Source organism: Chlamydotis macqueenii, chromosome 11 (genome assembly GCF_036417535.1).
Source record: "Chlamydotis macqueenii isolate bChlMac1 chromosome 11, bChlMac1.mat, whole genome shotgun sequence".
NCBI classification, from domain to species: domain Eukaryota; kingdom Metazoa; phylum Chordata; class Aves; order Otidiformes; family Otididae; genus Chlamydotis; species Chlamydotis macqueenii.
This window is the reverse complement of record NC_141566.1, coordinates 21730073-21749572: the sequence shown is the minus strand read 5'-3', so window position 1 is coordinate 21749572 and position 19500 is coordinate 21730073. Positions and strand designations below refer to the sequence as shown.

Below are 19500 nucleotides of genomic sequence, written 5' to 3'. Positions count from 1 at the left end.
GCAGAACACTCTGCGAAGCGTGCGGGGAGTGCATCCCCGGGGACGGGGGACGCAGAGGTGTCACCACCAAGACATCCCTGGAAGGACGGAGCCTGGAGCTGCCGCAGGGAACGTCCCGGCCCGTTTGCTGCCCTAGGCGAGGAGGTGACCCAGCAGCCGACCCCCGGGCCTGGCGGGGACATGGGGACGTGGCAGCGAGGAGCCCAGCGCTTGCAGCACAGTGAGCTCCTGGGGAGGAAGAGGAGGAGGAGGAGGAGGGGGGTGCCCGCTCCCAGATCCTGCTGGGAGCGGGTGGCAAAGCCCAGGGAGCCGTCGTTTCCCCAAGGAGGGGCAGGTGCTGTGGGAGAGTCCCCCCTGGCTGGGCTGCGGGGGGTGGGAAGGGGAATTTGCCTTCGTGGGACGAGCTCACCTGCGCCGGGCGTCCCGCAGTGATGCCCAGGAGCCTGGTCCCTGGTTTGGGACGGCCGGGAAGCCCTGGCCGGCTGCTCCCGGGGTCCTGGGCACCAGCCACCCAACGGGCCCTGGCCCAGGGCAGAGGAAGCTGGAGGAAGAGCAGGGCCAAGCAGGGGAACTCCCCCAAAACCCTGCGGCTTTCCCAGGAACCATCTCTGCCTCCCAGCGCCCTGTTTCAGCGGTCAGTCCGGCCGATCACCTGAGCGCCGGTGCAGCCCGGCCTCCTCCCCGTCCTGCCGTTTCTCTTTCCCTTCCTGGTGGCTTTCTGCACTGTTTTTCCCCCTCTGCAATCTTACGGCTGTCTGTTTTTCCCACTTCCGTAGCTACGAACACCCACATGCGTTATCTCCTTCCCCCATCCCATCCTGAAGCCTATTTATACAGAGACCCCGGCTCCTGCCCGGCCGGAGAGCGCCGGAGGGACGGGACGGGGCCCACCATGCTCTTGTTTGAACAGCGGCTGGCTGAAAGAGGATGCTTGCTGCTCTGGCTGCTCCCCTCCGTTCTCAACGCCCAGCCTAACGAGGAGGTGACGCCCGGACCCACGCCGTGCCACCAGGTAAGGCCGGGATGGCCCCGGCGGCGTCGCCGCATCCGAGCGGGGCTGCGAGCATCCCTCCGACCCCCGTCTCTCTCAACCTTGCCCAGCTTTCAGCTTTTTTCCCCTCTCCGAGCCAATTTTCCAGCTGCTCCCGTGTCCGTGCCGTGCCGGTGACGCCTTCCAGCAATCCCATGGGGATGTCGGCGCGCGATGCTTGCTAAGAGGCAGGATGGAGCCTGGACGGGGAGCAGCTGGTTTCTGTCCCCCCCCGCCGCCACGTTCGCGGCGGGGGGGGGACAGAAACCAGCTGCTCCCCGTCCAGGCTCCCGACTCTAAATTGGCAGAGGAAACCAGTTTGGAGGGAGAGGGAAGGTGGAGCCCACCAGGATGCTGTCCTCCTTCTGCCCGGACAGGACAGGGATGCTCTGGATCGGTCCCAGGGCTGTCCCAGTGCTCTCCAGAAGCCGGGTCAGCCCCACCAGCACCTTCCTTGCTGGGATGCATGGGAGGCATCCAGAGGCTGAGTCTTCTCCTTATGCCATCAGAAAAAAAAAAGTCAGCAGTGTCCCAAAAAGCTCACCTCAACCCTGGGGGCAGGCTTCTGGTCTCCGAGCAGTGGCTTTAGGTGGTCTGGCCCGTTCCCATGCCAGGTTTGGGAGGCGGGGAGCGGTGCTCATTTCCGTGTTGCTCCTCCCGGAGAGCAGCTGGTTTGGCTGGAGCTGTGGCTGACAGCTTCTCCTCTCTCTCCACAGAGCCCCACCAAGGTGTCTTGCAAAGGAACCGGCCTGCGCGAGTTCCCGGAGGAGCTCGGCCAAGGCGTGAAGTACCTCGAGCTCTCCAACAACTTCATCCGAAACCTGTCGGGCGGCTCCGTGCCGGCGTTTGGGCAGCTGGAGTACCTGGACGTCTGCTTCAACCGACTGGAAGCTGTGTCAGACACCACGCTGGCCCAGCTGCCCCAGCTGCGCTCCCTCCTGCTGGGATCGAACCGCCTGGACCGCAATTACCTGGCGAACGGGCGAGCCTTTCGCCTGCTCAGGAACATTGAGGTCCTGGACCTGTCGGCCAACAACCTGGAGAGCCACATGGCAGGCTGGTACGTGGGCAACCTCACCAGGCTGAGGACGCTCGATCTCTCCGGGAACAAGATGACCAGGCTGCCGGCGGGGATGTTCCAGAGCGCGCCGCGGCTGCGCGAGCTCAACCTCAGCGACAACTACATCACGGAAATCGAGGAGGGAGCTTTCGAGGCTCTGGAAGAGCTGGAGGTGGTGAACTTGGCATTGAATTCCCTCCACTGTATCTCTGGCTTCAGCCTCACGCAGCTGCGCGTGTTAAATCTCAGCCGCAACGCGCTGGAGCTCTTCGTGTCGGAGGAGGGAGCGCAGCCCCACCTGCTCCAGGTGCTCGACTTGAGCCATAACAGGCTCCTGCATTTCCCGGAGCTGCCCACAGCCCGGCACCTCACGCACTTGAACCTCTCCAACAACCTCATCGCGTCCCTGCTGCCGGGCTCAGGCCGGCCGGGGGAGTTCGCGCCGCTCTACGAGGAGACGACGAGGTTTAACAGGAGCTTGCATACGGCGCGTGGTCTGACGCGTGTCGCAGACTTGGATCTCAGCAACAACCGGCTGCAGCTCTTCCCACTCGCCTTCTTCCGGAGCCTGGGCTCCCTGCGCCGCCTCAGCCTGGCTATGAACTGCCTCCGGGACGTGGCTGGGCAGCCGCCGGAGCGTGCCGCCCTCTCCCTGCGCTGGCTGGACCTCCACAGCAACGCCATCCACGCGCTGCCACGCTGGTTCTTCGAGGCTCTGCCTCAGCTGGAAACCATCGACCTGGGCTCCAACGGCCTCCAGCCTTGCGCGGGCCAGGGGAGCGATCGGGGAGGGGGGTCCCACGGTCCAGCCCCGGGACGCACCTGCACCCCCTTCTATGCCGTGCCGCGCTTGAAGCACCTGAGCCTTTGCAAGAACAACATCACCAGGCTGCAGCCCTACGCCTTCAGCCGGACCCCGCTGCGCTCCCTCGACCTGTCGGGGAACCAGGACCTGTTCCTGCCGAAGGCGGCGCTGGCGGGGCTGGAGCTCTCCCTGCAGAAGCTCTCTCTGAGGGGCAACTGGATGGACGACAGCAAGGCCGAGCTCCCCTGCCTGCACGCGCTCAAGGTCCTGGACGTCTCGGGCAATAATCTGAGCCTTTTGCCCGTGGGGCTTTTCTGCTCCGCGCTGGAAAGCCTGGACGTTCGCGACAACAACCTGCCGACATTGGAAAGAGCGGCGCTGGCGAGCTGGTCCCGCAGCCTGAGGAACGTCTCCGTGGCCGGAAACCCCTTCAGCTGCTGCTCGCTGGCCTGGCTGGACGCGCTGCGGGCGGCCGGCGTGGGCGTGCGGGACCTGGACCAAGCCCTCTGCGCCTACCGGGACGGGAGCAGGACTGTCTCCACCAAGATAACCGGCAGTCCCCGCTGGCTCTGCCCGCGGCCCAGGGGCACCAGCTCCCCGGCTCTGCTCGTGGTTGTGATGAGCCTGTTTGGTCTCAGCGCCGGGGCGTGCTGCCTGCTGAGGAAAGGGCGGAAGGGGCCGGGGTCTGCGGGACTCCTCGGGAACAGGGTGGGGGTTGTCCCCCGCCGGCCCCAAAGAGAGGAGCCGGCCGAGGCAACGGCGGCAGACGGCGTCACCAAAGTGTAGCCCGGCCCTGGGGAGCAGGGACTGTAGCGGTCGGTCAGAACTCTTAATTATTATTAATGATATTATGAATATTGTTGTGTTTTAGCCCTCCTCCCCTCACTGGCGCGTTTCACAAACCCGGTAAAGGCAGCGTGCTTGGCACTGAGCTCTGGGCTGGGCCCAGGTGGCCGCGGGGCCACCTCTCCTCCTCGAGGAGGAAGGTGCCCCCCATCACTCCGTCCCCTGTGGGACACTAAACGCTCTGGAAGCCATCGTGGGGGGATTCTGCCCTCCCACCAAACATCCTCCCCAGCCAGGGCAAGAAACCAAGGCCTGAGATGCTGTGATTGATCTGCCCCCACAGCCCATCACGCTGGTGGGAAGGGAATTGTCTCCATTGGTGCCACCTGGGCGTCCCACAGCTCTCCCAGCAGCCCCCATCTGCCTTTAAATGGGGTTTAACAGCTCGGCTCAACGCCTGCTCCTGCTCCCGAAGGCCTGGGGAGCGGCGGCGGCAGGGGATGGCGCCCGTCGGCGGCTCTGGCAGCGGTGGGTCGCAGCACCGGGGTGGGAGAGGGTTCCAGCTGGATCCTACGCGCGTTTCCTGCCAAGCTGTCATCCGAAGGGTGCTGTGAAGATGGCAGGGCTTAAAATGATCCCGGGCACCGCTGCGGGGTGGAGATCTGCACTGTCCTCACCCACTGAGGCAGCGAGGAGAGGAAAAGCAGTCTTGTACCGTCCCTGGCCGATGCTGGGACGCGGGCTCTTTGGGGTGGGCGCAGGACGTTCCACCCTCGGCTCCTGGACTCCCAAGTTGGCTCCATCGCGGGGGTAACTGCTGGCAGAGCCGCGGTCCTGGGTGCGGCCGGCACCGCCAAGCATCCGGCCCAAGCAGCAGGTGTTTAATATGGGCGGGGGGCTGGGCAGGAGAAGGTGCTGAGCAGGATGGCGGGACGGCGGTTGTTGCGACGTGACGGGTGCGATGCGTGCCCGGCTTCCCGCAGCAGAGGGGTGCTGCACCCCCGGGGATGGCAGCTGGGCGCCCAGCCAGCACCCGACAGGCCGGGGCCGGCCCTGGGGAAGGAGGGAGGTAAGGCTGCGGTGAAACCCCTCGGGTTTCACGTCTCTCTGGCTCCACTCGAAAGTCCCCAGCTGGCCGGGCCACCTCCTTGCCCTCACACCTGCTGGGCTAGAGGCTGAGAGCGCGAGAGGGCTTGGAAGTCACTTAAAATCCCAATTACTTCACTTTTCTTCTTTTTTTTTTTTCTCCGCCTTTCAAGCTTATCGTGGTTTTACCGTGAAGCCAAGGGCGTTTCTGCTGTAACGCGCGCGCCTTCCCCACGCCGCCCGCGCTGCCGCCGGGGCCGCAGCTGCCCGGCCTTTGGCGGGCATCCAGCTCCCGCGGGACCCCGGCACCTCCGACGACCCCGGGTTTCCATCCCCGCCTCGGTTTCCCTTCGATGCGGCACTCTGCGCGTCCTCACGGCGAGCGACCGGCCGCCCCGGCGCCCGGGATGCAGTGGGGGAGCCCGGCACCGCGTGCCGCTGCCCTGCGGGGACCTTTGGGACGGGGCCTCGGTCACCTCTGTGCTTCTCCTCGGGTGGTCCCCTGCCCTCAGGTGGCACAAGGGACACTTTCCTGCGTGCCCGCCACGAGAGCAGGCAGGCAAGCTCAGCCCGTCCCGAAAGCCGTGAGGGCCTCCTTCCCCGTCCCGGGTGCTCGGTGACGTTACAGGGACGCTCTCGGGGACGCTGCCCTTGCCTCGGGTGGGTATTTCTGGTGCATTTCGCGTGGCCTCTCTTCCTCATTTAAACCCCCTGCCCGGCCGTACTTTCCAGGCGCGTTGCCGTCAGGCACCCTGCCCTTTGCGCCGCTGCTCCACTGGCTCCTGCCATCCTCCTCCTCCTCCTGCGCCGGTGGCACTTGGGGATGGCGGGCTGACGACACCCGAAGTTTTCTCCTGGACTGGTGTTAATGGGAGGGCTCTGGCCTGTTCTGCACTGCTCCTCAGCCTGAGCTTCCCCCATTTTAGGGGAAATTGTCTCCGTACCCCAGGGATCTCTTGGCGTCTCGGGCTCTTTCTTGATCCCACATGAGGGTGAAAGATCTGTAGCATATTGACGTTCAAACAAATAAAGCGATGATGCCAAAAAAGTTGCATTTTCATGTCAAGCTGTAGGACACTGGGAGTATAACTTTTGGTCCAAAAAAGAGCAGTGGTGGCTGAAATAGTGTGACTTCACAAATTTTCTAGACAACTAGTTGAGAAACCCAGCAAAACTCATTCTTTCCAGTGGAAAGCCTTCGCATTTCACAGGATCTGCGTTTTCAAAGAAAAATAGATTTTTATCCAGAATTTCCAAGCAGCTGTTCTGCTAACTCATGTGGAAATTACCTTGGCTGCAGATAACTTGAATTAGGGGAATTATTATTTTTTTTTTTTTTAACCTTTTTCCCTTTCTCTCCATGGATGTGAGAGCCGGAGCTCCGTCTGCTTCAGGCGCTGACGGATTTCCCGCTCGCCGCCCGGCAGAGCGGCGGGAGCGCTCCTGGTCCGTGGGTTACCCAAACCCCCCAGCTCCGGTACAAGGTAACGCGAGGCAACGTGCTCGAGGTTGCAACCCTCGTCGCGCAGAACGCTGTTCCCCTCCCTCCGCCCCGGGTTTCGGCAGGCGGAAGAGCTGGGGTAAGTCCACCTGAGTGCACAGGGAGCAGCACGGCCGCCGAAGGCAGCGTTTCTTTTCTTTTTCACTGAGGTTGGTCTCCTAAACCGCCATCCTCTCACCGTAGCCTGGCACAGGGTGGCCTTTACGCGCTCCGAGCTCCCGCGGCGGCTGCTCTGCGGCTTCGGGATGGGGCAGGAGGCTGGTGGCCACGGGCCGTCCCCATGTGTCACCTCCGGACATTGCCCCGCGTGTCCCCCCGTTCGTGCCGCCGCTGCTTTCCATTATCGCTCTCTGCCACAGCCTCTTCTGCGTGACTCAACAAAACTCCCCGGGCAGCTATTTCTATTTCCAGCCCCATTAGCCAGGCCGGGCATGTTATTCATGACACTTTCTTCCTCTCTGGTGGAGCTCCGGCCAGGCTGGGACCTGCCACCCGCCCTCCCGCACGCAGACCTTAGCCCCAAGGAGACCCTGGCAGGGCGCAGGCGGGGACTGCGGCTCCCAGCGTCTCCCCTGCCCCACAGCGTCCCGTGCTGCCTTCTGTGGCGTCGCCTGCCCGGGGTGGCCCCGGGGAAGAGCAGATGGCGGGGGGTGGCAGATGCCAACACATGTTCTGCAGCTGGATGCCCCCAGTCCGGCCGGTGCAGGGCCCTGGGGACGGGGCGTGCCGCAGAGCTGGGCGGCCTTGGCGTGCGCTGAGCACATGAAGTGTCACCAGGTGCTCCGTCTCCTGACAGCTCGAACCCCCAGGCAGGCGCAGACCCGCGGTCCCTGGTCCCAGCTTTGGGGTTTCCATAGGCGGATGCGTGGGAGCAGCCTCGCGGCGAGGGGGCGAAGCTGCGGGTGAAGCTGGAAGGCAGCGCCGTGCGTAAGCGGCTCCGGAGGAGATCAGCTGGCAGGAACAAGTCCTTGCAGGTCCCCGTCAGCAGTCACCACCAGCCTGCTTCTCAGTATCCATCCTGCGGTGAGGTCACCGGCTCCATCGCTACTCGGAAAGAGGAAGGAGGGCGGTTTCGCGGAAGGAAAGCAGCCCCCCGCAGCAGGACGGTCACCTGGCACCCAGGGCGGCTCTCACCGGCATCCCCAGCCTCCGAGGGGACGCGATGCTCCCCGGTACCTGCCCAGGACAGGACAGGGGTCCCGGCCACAAGCCCCGGGACGTGGCGGGAGCTGGCTGGGGAGCGCGACCTGCCTCCTCGTCGAGACGTCGGGGCCACATGACAGCACGCCATCACCGCCTGCGTCACCGCAACCCCGTGCTGTCGCAGCCTCCCGGGCAAAAGGATGCAGCTCCTCACGAGGTTGCTCGGTAGGTGAGCGTGGGGCGGGGGAGCGGTGAGGTTGCCCGGGGCTTTGAGGGGACACGGGGCACGTTGGCGGCAGGGGAACCCCTGGAAGATCCTCGTGCAAAGCTGCCTCTCCTTGGCCTGGAAGCCGAAGGCAGGCAGTTTGGGGGGGTGATGTTCCCCAGTGTCGCTCCGGGCTCCTGACCCGCTCCCCGCTGGCCTTTCCCTCCGCTCAGCACCCGCAGACGAGCCCCGGCCGCGCGGCTGCACCTTCTCCCCGCGGCGGCTCTCCGGCATGGGCAGGCTGGGCAGGGAAAGCCTTTCTCCCGGGCTGGGAATCCCCTCCCACCCTCCTCCTCCCCCGAGAGAGCCCGCCGTGGAAGGGGAAGGGGTATTTTTAGCACTTACCCCATGGTCCTTTCAAGGACTGAGCTAAGAAGAGGAATTACATCAAAGGAAGGATTGCTTTTGCTTTAAAAGGAAGCCTTTTTCTTTTTTTATTTTTTTTTCAGTGTTACTTGATGATTGCAAAACTTTTCTCCAAAGAGGGATTGGTAAAAATCACCTTTCCTAGGAGGCAGCAGGCTCGAGGCGTCATCAGGCGTCACTACGAGATGCCTCCACACACCAGACCGTCCTCGCCTGTGTCCCCTCTGCATTCCCGCTCTCCAGCAGCTTTTCCTGGCCGTTCCGTACGGCTTCTCCTGAACCCCCGGGAACCCAGCTGCTCTTGCCTCCCCGGCTGCCATCCAACCCCAGTACGTACTGGCGATGGCAACCCACCTGAGATCCTCCAGTTCCCAGAATAAGACGCCATCCACGCCTTGAGGAGCTTGCCCAAAGCAGTGTGGTGAACAGGGGGGAAAAAGCACCTTGCTGCAGCGCGAGCTGTGCCAGCACCAACACGGCAGGCAGGAGCGTGGCGAGAGCGGGTTCTCCAGGGACCCCAAGGGGAGGTGGTGGCCCTTCAGAGCAAAACCACCGGCCAGAAGGTGGCAATATCCCCTCTCCTTTCTGGGCCTGACCATGCCTTGTGCAGGGCATGGGTCCACTTCGGTTTGGAAGCTCTGACCCCACTCAGGCCCCTCTTTGGATTGAAGACCTCGGGCAGGGACAGGACAATGCTCCGTGTCCCACCCAGCGGGTCGGCGTCCCTCACGCCCATCTCCTGAACCAGTATATACTGGGGCCACCCAGCTGGCAAGCAGCTTCACCTAGATAGCAACAGCAGACCTACAGAGAGGTGGGCTTGCACTTTGCCCACCATTTGTGTCTCGCCCAGGAGAGATTAGGGGAGTGCTGACCTTCCTGGCCCTCCCGTCTGAAATCCTCCGCAGGGTCAAAATTGTGCTGATGGTCGCTTGTTCTTGGCAGCGTGGGGCTGCTCCAAGCAGCTGACAGCGTTTGAAATCACGCCGGAAGGATTAGCATCGCCAGCAGAGCCCGCGTTCCCACCGAGACCTCCTCAGGCCTCAGTGGAGATGTGGCACCAGGAGATTTTGGAGCAACAACCAGCGAAGCAGCTGCTCCAGGACACCTGCTGCAACGGAGTCCGGTGTGACTGTAACTAGGAGGGACTGGAAGCCACTGGAGCCCCTGCGTCCCTCTGGCTGGAGTCTGAAGACGGAGGTGTCTGGTTAGACGTGCCCAGCACACGGGATTGCAACCGCTGCCTTGCTTGGTAAGAACCGCTGCCCTCCCTCTGCCTGCCGAGCACATGATGCCCAAAAAAAAAAGCACCCAGGCACCTCCCAACACTGACAAAAGCAGCTTTTCCTGGTCAGAAAATTCCTAATCCCTCCCGAAGCCATTCAGATTTCCCCGCAGTGTCCCCCTTGGGGCCCAAGGCTGAAAGGGGAAGTTACAGAGAACATGATTTCATAACACCAAGGTCCTCAGGGGTGAGAGCGAAGGGAGCGCGCGGGCCAGCGCAAGGGAGAAGCGTGGACGTCGTATCCGATTGCGGATCGAGGTAAGAGGAGGACCTGCAAAAGCCATGACTGGGAAGGTGGGATGCTGAAGAAATACCAGGAACTTCCAGAGCGCAGCCTCAACGTGCCCTCGGCAGAGACGTCCAAGCTGCGTGCCCCGATGAGCAGCTCGGCGAATTCGCTTTCATCCTGTACCTTTCCTACTCCTGCTGAAAAATCCTCCCCCAGCTATGGAGCCCTTTGGTGTCCATTCACAGGCATCGCGGAGCGGGAGGTCAGGGGGATTGGAGCCAGCTGCTTCCAGGAACGTTGAACACAGCGACTCTTTTCTCTCTGTCCTTTAATTAAGCCCCTTGTAACTCTGCTTGGGATTTGGGAGCGACCCCAGTGCTCTCCTAGCAGGACCCTTCCTCATGGGCCGCTGCTCCGGCACAACGCGCCTTGGCCTTTTCCTCTCGAGGGAGCAGTCCGGGAAGGTCAGCAATCCAAGCGGCGTGTTCTCGTTTGAGCGCAGACGATAGCGAGTCAAAGGGAGGTCGTGGGGGGACGCAAACCGGCCACCCCATTGTGTCCTGTCAAGGGAAAGCACCTTCCAGTGGGAAGGGAAGTGGCACGGCCAGGGAGAAAGCGAAAGTCGACGAGCAGAGGTCTTCTGTGGCTGTTTCCAGAAGAAGGTGGTGTCAGGTGGACTTGTCTCCCAAATGTCATCCCCCACTGTGGGAAAACATCAGCCTGCCTGGTTCCTGACGGCCTTCACTTTTGGCTGCACTTTTGTTTTTCCACATACGGAAAGGAAAGATTCCCAAAAACCCACCTTGTGAGGAGCGCGTGCGAGCCGCGGAAGCGTCGCACCAAACCAGCCTGTCCAAGCGGGCGCTGTTTTCCCGGCTGGATCACTTCTGCTGGCTGGAATCCGGTCCCCGCAACGAGACAGGCACTTCTGCAGCTGGTACGCGTGCCCAGCCGCTGGACTCTGAGCTCATTTTCTTGGCAAACTGCTGTGGAAGCTGGCGACGCTGTTTTTCAGGAGCCTGGAATTAGCAGCACGCGCCACGAGTCCTGACCCGGAAAGCCCAGCGACAGAGTCAAAGCAAGGCCCTTTCGCTGCCCCTCCCGCCCCCGTGCGCTTTGGGGTGCTGATGGGGAGCAGAAAGCCCCCCGCCAGCTACGGGCTGGGGCCTGTAGCGCTGACGAGGTTCAATCAGCTCCAGTCATTTGGCTCTCCTGAGGGTTCCGAAGGAGGAGGCCTCGCGGCCTCGCTGCCGGGGCGCTTTGGGCGCAGCATCTCTCCGCCTCGCACGAAGGGGTACATGGCAGCCGAGGGTGCGGTGGGCTGACGTCCTGGACCCCGTGCCCCCCCAGCTCCCCGTCACGCTCTGGCCCGCAGCCTTGCTGCTTCCCAGGTGCTGTTTCGGGGATGGTGGGAGCTCACAACGGCGGCACCCCCCCTCCACCCCCTCCCCACGGCCCTAACCCGATGTGAATGGCACCGAAACCGCCTTTGTTCCCCTCCCCGGGGCGGGGGAGGACCGCCCTGCCCGGGGCTATAAAAGGGGGCGGCGGCCCCATCCCCTGTCCCAGTCCCATCCCCTGTCCCAGTCCCATCCCTGGCCCCTGTCCCAGCCCCATCCCGGCCATGGGTCGCCCCACCGCTGCCACAGCTCTGCTCTGCCAGCTGGGGCTCTCTGCAGCCATACAGTGGCTGTGAGTAGCAGCCCCAGGGGATGCACCCCTCCCTGCTACCCCCCTTTGGGGGTCCCCCTCTCCACCTGTGTCCCTAGAGGGGTGCACCTGGCCCCCCCCTCACTGACACCCATCCTCTCCCCACAGCGGGCTGACAGAGAGTGGCAGCGAGGTGGCCTGGAACGAAAGCCACCACTGCCGGCTGCTCGCCGGGCTGGTGCCCGACCAGTTCCAGATGTGCCGGAGGAACCTGGAGGTGATGCACAGCGTGGTCCGGGCTGCCCGCCAGACCAAGAGCGCCTGCCAGAAGACCTTTGCAGACACGAGGTGGAACTGCTCCTCCATCCAACGCGCCCCCAGCTTTGGCCCGGATCTGCTGAAAGGTAAAGGATGCTTCATCCGCCGCGTTCCTGCTCCTCTCCCTGCCTCGCGTAGCTTTCCGGGCAGCAGCGCCGCTGTGATGGGTGTCAGTTTTGGAGAAACTTGCTGCCGTTACACCAGCATTAATCCTATGCAACTCGGATCCACAGGAGATGACAGGTGGTAACAAAAACAGCTGCTAGAGGCTCAAAAAAAAAAAAAAAAAGGAGGGAAGAGGTGGGGACACAGGCTGTGTGGGGACAGCGTAATGGAACGTGTGGCGCAGGTTAAAATAGAGCGCAAGAAAAACGCTGGGCTTTAGTTTTATCCTAAGGAAAAAAAAAAATAAATCCTCATTTGCATCGTGAGATCTTTGAGAGGAGCGTTTGTTGGGGCAGGGAGGAAGGACATCTTCCCCTCTTCTTCCCAGGAACCCGGGAATCTGCCTTTGTCTACGCCCTGGCTGCGGCCGCCCTCACACACTCCATCGCCCAAGCCTGCGCCTCGGGAGAGCTCCCCCTCTGCTCCTGTGGCCCCGTCCCCGCCGAGGTCCCCGGGCCCGACTTCAGGTGGGGCGGCTGCGGGGACAACCTGCGCTACGGCCTCCAGCTTGGCGCCGCTTTCGCGGACAGCCCCCTAAAATCCAGCAAGCTGGGGACGCAGGCGCTCAAGGCCATGAACCTGCACAACAATGCGGCGGGTCGGCAGGTAGGTATGTGGGCCACCACGGCTTGCTGCGGGCCAGCACCCCGTCCCGCAGCCTGGGGGGCAGAGGCGCCTAATTTAGGGTGGCAGACTCCAGCCAGGCTGTTGGGATGCTGCCCTTAGAGTCAGGAGGCAACTAAATGGTTAAAATGGAGTTAGATGTGTTTGCAGAGACATCCCCCACTGCTACCCCTCCCCAAACATCCCTGCACCCTTTCCACAACTAAAGCAAGGTATTTGACACTTCACACCAGTACTTCCAGTGCTTCTTTCCGCCCCTCTCAGGGGAGCAGAGGTCCGTCCTGCCCAGAACTGCGGGGTTCTGTGCTTTTGGGCACTCCTGTTGAGGTGAGGACGTGGCCAGCCTGCACCCGTGGTGGCTAGGGAAGCCACCGGCCCCTGGAGTTCCCCAAGGGTTGGGTTCTTATCAGCGGGGGGGATGAAGCAGGGCTGAGTCCTTGATTGCCCCACTATATTCATCTAAAGGTGGCAGTAAGCCGCTGAGCTCTTTCATCTCTTGACATGTCCCATGGATGCTCCTGCAAATCAATCCATAGGGTGGGTCCCGGGAGAAAGCAAAAGCTAATTAATCTGTTTTCCTGTCCCCCACAGGTGCTGAGTGACTCCCTGGGCACCAAGTGTAAATGCCACGGGGTTTCAGGCTCCTGTTCGGTGAAGACCTGTTGGAAGGGACTGCCAAACCTGGGTGAAATCGCCTCTGACCTCAAGTCCAAGTACCTGGCAGCCATCAAGGTGACCCATCGGCTCGTAGGGCCCAGGAAGCAGCTGATACCCAAAGAAATGGACGTCAGGCCGGTGAGAGAGACAGATCTGGTGTATCTCATCAACTCCCCCAACTACTGCGCGCCGAGTCCCCAGCTGGGCTCTCTGGGGACCCAGGATAGGTAAGAAACTGCGGTAAACGTGCTCTAACTCAGCCTCCCACTTCATGAGTGCCCGTACCACGGGGTCTGACAGCATGCTCGGGGAAGCCGGCGTGGGTGGGGGGTCCCCCGTTAGACGTGGATGCTGCCGGGACTGTTGTGAAAGCTTTGCACCTCTAAGTCCCAAGGGCAGGAAGGCAGATGTTGTTCTTACAGAGCTATGCGGGTGAAAGCCCATCAGCCCCGCTCTCCAGGACAGGATCCATCCCGTGAGGGGACAGAAAGGGAAACACCGCCTCTCCCTGCAAGTTTTTGGGTGCTGCCTGCCGGTAACCTGAGCAGTCCAGCAATCCTTGGAGTTGGCAGTGCTTTCCAGATGTCTCCTTTCTGGAGCGACTGCGGGGCCGGGGGAGTTCTTAGAGGGATGGGGAAGCCTCACCGGAAGGCTGAGCCAGGGCTGCCTCGGGGCTGTCACTTGCGGTCCCTGTTAGATTGAGCAGTAGCAGAAGTTCCTGGTCCAAGCCACCCACCCTTCCCTCTCCACGGGAAGTTCCTAGCCCCAGCGTGACACAGCGTGCGTGTGCCCAACCTCGGCCACAGTTGCCCAAACACTGTCCCGGTAACACGAGCCCGCGTCACCCTCAGTTCGCAAGCAGAGTGGTGCGTCTTGCTGCCTCCTGCCACGGGCACGGAGGCTCCGGGAGGAGGCCGTGGCAGATAGCTGTGGTTGGCACCACCGCCATGGGTGGCGTTCACCGCTGTGACCTCCCTCAGCTCCTGCGTGCGCGTCCTCCTCTTGGCAGGCAGTGCAACAAGACGTCCGCGGGCAGCGACGGTTGCAACCTGATGTGCTGCGGCCGCGGCTACAACGCCTACACCGAGGAGGTGGAGGAGCGGTGCCACTGCAAGTATCACTGGTGCTGCTACGTGGTGTGCAAGAAGTGTCGGCGGAAGGTGGAGAGGTACGTCTGCAAATAATGCCAGCGGCGTCACGGCAGGCGGGAGGGCTCCCGCGCCGGCACCTTCCGGGGCACAGCTGGAGACCGAACGCCAACCGAGCTACGGCAAGGAGGAGGCTATGTGGGAAGGCTGGACTCTCGCGTTACCACGGAAGATCTCAAACTGAGAGATGCCGGGAAGCCTAAGACCAGAGGCCGACCCCTCGCTCCATCTCTCCAGAGCCAGACAAAGGGCTGCCCTCCCATGGCTGATGGGGAGCGGCCAGCCCTCTGTCTCCAGCTGGGGACAAACCATTTATCACTCTGCGTGCACAGGCCCTTTTCTCTAGGGGTGAATGGCGATCCCGGGCTGCCATCGTCTCTTTGCAGGAGGTTTCTGACAGTGGCCTGAAAGCCAGGAGTGATGGATGGGAAGGGGAGAGAGCTGTCCGTTGGGAGAAGGCTGCAGGGGAAGAAAGCTCCCTCGGGTGAGGGGGTCATGGGCAGCTCCTCTGGGGACAGGATTCTGCTGTAGGATCACCCAACACCGCCTCGGGGTGAATCCCGGCCCAGTGCCCTTTCCAGCACCTGAAACGAAGACCAGGCTTGGTCAGAACTCGTTACTGCTCCAGGAGACAGAACTCATTGGTCCTCCCCAGGGCCTGCATGGAGACTGCCACTGCTCTCTGACAACTGACGCCAGCACGCTGACCCAGGGCCAGGAGCGGTCCCGGAGGCCGCCGAAGCAGGGCGGCATGGCAAAACTGCGCCTGGCAGCACTGTGTCTTCTGCCCCCTGGGGTTGTGCTGGAGGTAGAAGGCCGCTCAACGCGTGGCATGCTCAGGGCTTGTCCTTCCCGATCCTTCCTTTAGATCACTTCAGCCCACTCCTCCCACCCCTTCGTACCCGCTGTCCTGGCACTCTGGCCTGGAGGCTGGACACGACTCCCGGGCCCTAGGGAAACAAGACCTTTAGTCTCTATACTTAACGTAAGCGGGATTCTGGTGCGCATTTTAAAAATAAAAGCATTATGTTACACCTCTCTGTGACACGATTCTAGGATAACCTCCTTCCTCCCTCTCTTCTCAGCTGGCCCCAGAGAAAGAGAAGCATTAACCCCGTGTCTGTACCCTTGCACGCAGCAGGGGCTCAGCTCGGTTTTAACTCTTTCTGCTGCTCCCTGGCCCAGGTTTGCCTTCAATCACAGATACCCCCTGGTCACCTACCATGCCCATACGGGGAACCTGTTGGAGGGCTCCCATTGTCCAGTTCCTCAGGTCTCTGACCAGCCCGTGAGGAATTCGCCTTCCTGGGAATCAGCGCTGGTGGCTGGAAAAGGAGGCGGTCTGGGATTATTTTCTGATTCTTGTGAATGTGGGCTGGGCTAGCCAAGCACACGTGTGGGAACAGCAAGGAGTCGGGAGCCAGGGATGGGGGCTCTGATGGCCCCCCATTTCCCCTAGCATGGAATCTGGCAAAGTGCTTGCATGGGATAAGAGATTCCTGGTCATGCAGCCTTCGGATGAGTCTAAACACACAGGTGCTGAGGAGCACCCACCGCACAAGGAGGACATGTAACCGTGACAGAAACCCTAGGGCCAATTCCCGCAGCTCACACCCCGACCTGGAGACTCCAGCGGCTTTGCATGAGCCTTGTTTTATTCGTGGTTTGCACTGAATGGGGTTGGCCGCGTTCAGCCCCGAGTCCAGCTGTAGGATTACTCATTTCCACATCCATTCAATCATTTTTAACGGCCTCTGCTGGGTCACGGAATCAATTCAAGAGCTTCTCTTGTAAACCCTCCCCTCCACTTAATGTGCTCCAGGTTTCTGGACGAACAGTGAGTCGAAGGGGGCTTGAGACAGGCCTGGGACCTGGAAGCTGCAATGCTCAGGGTTGAAGCATCGTTAACCAAGCGAGTAAACTATCATTATCAGCCGTTAACGTGCCCTTGACCTGATCTGGCTGCTGACACCTAGCCTTCCCAGAGCGAGAGCGGAGCCGCAGCTGCAAGGCTTCCGTCACAGCTGCCAAAGGCAAAAAAGCTATCTGGAGGTTTTGGTTTAAAATGCAATGAGGGGTTCATCACCCGCGTTCCTCAGAAAAGGGAGTCTTCAGCTCCGTGTTCAGAGGCAGCCTAAGAGGTGATGGAGGTACTTAATTAGGAGAATTGCTTAAATACCTTCCCTGTAGCCACCTCGCTGCGCATCCCAGATCAGAGGGAGCTGAAACCAGGAGGGGCTGTGAACTCCACCGAGCATTGCAAAACGAGCTGGTGAGAGAAAAAAAAAAAAAAAAACGAACAGGGGAAGGAGCTTGTGGAGTGAGAGATTCAGCCAGGAGGGTGGGAAATGTGATTTGCATTTGGTAACTACAAACACACATAGCCTGGGGTAGAGGAAAGGAGCCACAATAGCTAGGAATTCCCCGGGGGAGGCTTCGGGAGCCCCTCCTAGAGAGATCCCATTTGAATTTCTGCCTGGGAAAAGGCAGGGTCAAGTGCTGAATATGCAGAGTCCTCTCCTCCTCTTGCTCCTTGCACCCTGACCGCAAGCCCAACAGGGAAGAACTGGCAAAGGACTGGAGGGGTCGATCGGCAGCGAGGACCTCCGGCTCTGTTTGTGTCCTGCGGGAAATGGGAAAGCGCGGTAATTAGTCAAAGGGTGCAAAGGGTTAGGTTGGCCGGAAGGAGGATGGTGGGGAGGTGACAGTTAAGTGACAATGCTTTGAGCAGGAGGCGGTGTAATCTGGGCCCACACCTGGACTCACCAGGCTTGTGCTGGGCTGGGAGAGCAGACCGAGAGCCAGAGCAAGGCCGTCGGCCCCAGACGATGGATCCAGAGGGAATAAACCCTGTGCTTGGCCCCAGGGCTTGAGGGGATCCATCTGACTGGATGCATTTTCTCTCTCTAACCCTGCCTGGGCAGAAAAACCAGCAGGAAGGTGCTGGGGGAAACGCAGAGCCCCTTCACCCCACCTGGGCTAGCACAAGCACCCCCTGAGGTAAAAGATGGGAAAATCTGGACTTTGATATCACCCTCCGGCAGCTTCCAGCACCGGTCAGTGCAACCCTCTGCCAGAGAAACGGGTGCATGACGGTCTTTGTCTAACCCTCTACGCCTTCGCTTCCACCCCAAACATCTCCAGCTCTGGTACATAACCCTTCAGGACCTGAACAAACCTGGGCAAGGTCAGTAGCAGCGTCCCTGAAACCGAGAGCATCTCCGTAACAATTGTGGCTTCGCAGCCCTTCGGACGCTTCCTCACGCGTTCCTTTTGTCCCGCGTTCACAATCGCTCCTCTCCAGACTGTGGTAGGCTGCTGTCATTGCCCTCTGCTTCACGAGCCCTCGCCAGGCTCACTGCTAATGTGACGGCTCTACCTCGTTGACTTTCCTGTCATTAGCCATTTTTTCCCGATGTCTTGTGGCTTTTGGTTCATCTGTCTCTCTGGCAATGAGACTCCCTGGAGCGGAATTCTCCACAGCCATGGCAGAAGTCTCTCACTTTCTGGTGCTGTGAACTGACGTGGGAGAGATGGCTCTGAAAATGGCTTGCACATCGATGAAACCGTCCCTCTACGCGGAACATGCTGAGAACCCTGCAAAGGTTTGCTCCAAAAAGCTTCTGCTCAGTGACTGCTTGACTTTTAGTCTGGGTTTGAAAGGGCTAACGCTGGTATGAATGTGATCGCTCCCAGCTGTGCAGACAATGAAGTCTGGAGAAAGGAGAGTGATTTTCATGGACTCTTTTGACTTTGTTGCTAAAGCCTTGGTTCCCCCCCCCCCGCCTTTTATTTCTTTATTCAGTGAGGGATGCTGCATAACTTATTCCAGGAGGAAAATCTGAGCAAGGGCAACAAACTGTTGGTCATCAACTAAGCATTTTGGAGGAAGAATGACTCTGTGACCGAGAACATGTTGGGATATTTCTTCCCTACAGCCCAGATTGCAGCTCAAACTGGACTGTGGGGTGGGACCTCCATCTGCCTTTTGCCTGTGCTCTTAGCGAAGAAAGCTGAGCCCGAACAAGGAGAAGGCACGGGATGGGGCTGCTGTCCGGGGGGCTCGGTTGTTGACCAGCATCTGTACTGCTGTAAATATTTGGGGGATGTTGCTTTGACCTTTGGGATGGTTGGTGCCTACACTATCACACCGCAAGACACAAACATCCATAAACACTTGTATTTAAGGAAAAACCCTTGCATCTCTGTTCTCCTTTATTTCTGGTGTGTTCAGCAGTACCATGATGCCCTAAGGATGACAAATAATAACAGGGATTGTCCTTACGGGGATCTTCAGCTGAGCGACAGGGACAAATCAACAGAGGTGAGTAACAGCCATAAGACCAGAGGGGGAACCAGGCTGTGGACTGAGTGCCCATGGGCGCAGCTCAAAGGGCAGCTGTGGCTGTGCGAGGTTTGGAGGGGAAGCAGACCTCCACCCCTTCTCCGAGGCCGAGCAGGCTGGCATCCCGTCCAGCTCTGAGCCCCGTATTTCAGCAAGCTGCTCGATCAGAGCGGAAAAGTTAAGAGTTAACGCAGGGAGGCAGCTGCAGAGCGGTCCCCTCTCCAGAGCAGAAGCTGCCGTGGGCCCGTGAGCCGCCCTTGGGTGGGCCATTTCAGGAACGTCCTCCCACCAGCACGGAGCTGGGGCCACACCGATTTTGAGGACTTTCTCGGCTTGCGTATGCGTCAGCTGCGACCGCCGCCCGTGTGCTGCGTGGCGGAGCAAGCAATTTCCAGGCATGCTTCGCTCTGGCTGGAGCAGCGCTCGTGTGCCGTAGGGTGACACGCAGACGCTCTAACGCCTTCCAGGAAGGCTGGACGTAGGTGCCATGTGCGGGAGCTGCTGGGAAGCACCCGCCGGGCCTTCTGGATGTGCACGGCCAGGTGTTTTCCAGCTGTGCGTGAAATGCAACACGCTGTGGCGGTAGGTTTTACTGCCTAGAAAGCACCTGGGCATGTTTCATGTCTGGAAACGTAAGAACCCTCCAGACGCTGAAGCGGATACCTAGACATTGGCTTTACGCTGAAAACCCACCGCACCGAGAGCGGAACTGGGCAGTGGGAGAGGTGGCTTCCCAGCTTCCCAAAGCTCCCCCTTTTCACAGGCAGTGGGACTAATGGCAGCTGCTAACTCCAGCTTGAGGCTCACCGTGGTGTGAATGGGGGCTTGCTCTTCCAAAGAACCATTTATTTTTCTCTTGCGTTGACAACATTAGCCTTGCGTGGGCATCCCCCCCCCCACAACCCCCCGCCGCGGAGGGGGCGACCCCGGCCCAGCCTCGCCCCTACCAAGATGGCGGCGCCCTCCCGTCGGGGCGGCCCGCTCTGCCCTCACCAAGATGGCGGCGGGGGCGGGGCCTCTCGCGGCCGCCCCGGAAG

At 60.7% G+C, this 19500-nt stretch overlaps 2 protein-coding genes across 3 annotated transcripts; both read left to right on the top strand.

Moving 5' to 3' along the window:
• Positions 1 to 892: 892 nt before the first annotated feature.
• Positions 893 to 3750, top strand: LOC104473311 (transforming growth factor beta activator LRRC32). Its single transcript, XM_086756454.1, has 2 exons — positions 893 to 1012; positions 1747 to 3750. Exons 1-2 carry the CDS (start codon positions 893 to 895, stop codon positions 3679 to 3681), a joined length of 2055 nt encoding a protein of 684 aa, XP_086612580.1. The 3' UTR covers positions 3682 to 3750.
• A 7085-nt stretch (positions 3751 to 10835) lies between these two features.
• On the top strand, positions 10836 to 17407 carry LOC104487031 (protein Wnt-11b). Of its 2 annotated transcripts, none has more exons than XM_086756349.1 (5): positions 10836 to 10947; positions 11375 to 11610; positions 12018 to 12295; positions 12905 to 13197; positions 17284 to 17407. In XM_086756349.1, the coding sequence occupies exons 2-5, from the start codon at positions 11463 to 11465 to the stop codon at positions 17288 to 17290; spliced, it is 726 nt and encodes a 241-aa protein (XP_086612475.1). In that variant the 5' UTR covers positions 10836 to 10947; positions 11375 to 11462; the 3' UTR covers positions 17291 to 17407. The 2 variants fall into 2 exon arrangements, with proteins under 2 accessions (XP_086612475.1, XP_086612474.1); XM_086756348.1 differs by lacking the exon at positions 17284 to 17407 and adding an exon at positions 13980 to 15127.
• Positions 17408 to 19500: the final 2093 nt, after the last annotated feature.

Bases quoted from the DNA above. Each gene is read 5' to 3' on its own strand.
- LOC104473311 (XM_086756454.1), top strand. From the start codon at position 893: ATGCTCTTGTTTGAACAGCGGCTGGCTGAAAGAGGATGCTTGCTGCTC. The intron at 1,013-1,746 runs GTAAGGCCGGGA...CTCTCTCCACAG, and splicing joins GACCCACGCCGTGCCACCAG to AGCCCCACCAAGGTGTCTTG.
- LOC104487031 (XM_086756348.1), top strand. From the start codon at position 11,463: ATGTGCCGGAGGAACCTGGAGGTGATGCACAGCGTGGTCCGGGCTGCC. The intron at 11,611-12,017 runs GTAAAGGATGCT...TCTTCTTCCCAG, and splicing joins TGGCCCGGATCTGCTGAAAG to GAACCCGGGAATCTGCCTTT. The intron at 12,296-12,904 runs GTAGGTATGTGG...TGTCCCCCACAG, and splicing joins ACAATGCGGCGGGTCGGCAG to GTGCTGAGTGACTCCCTGGG.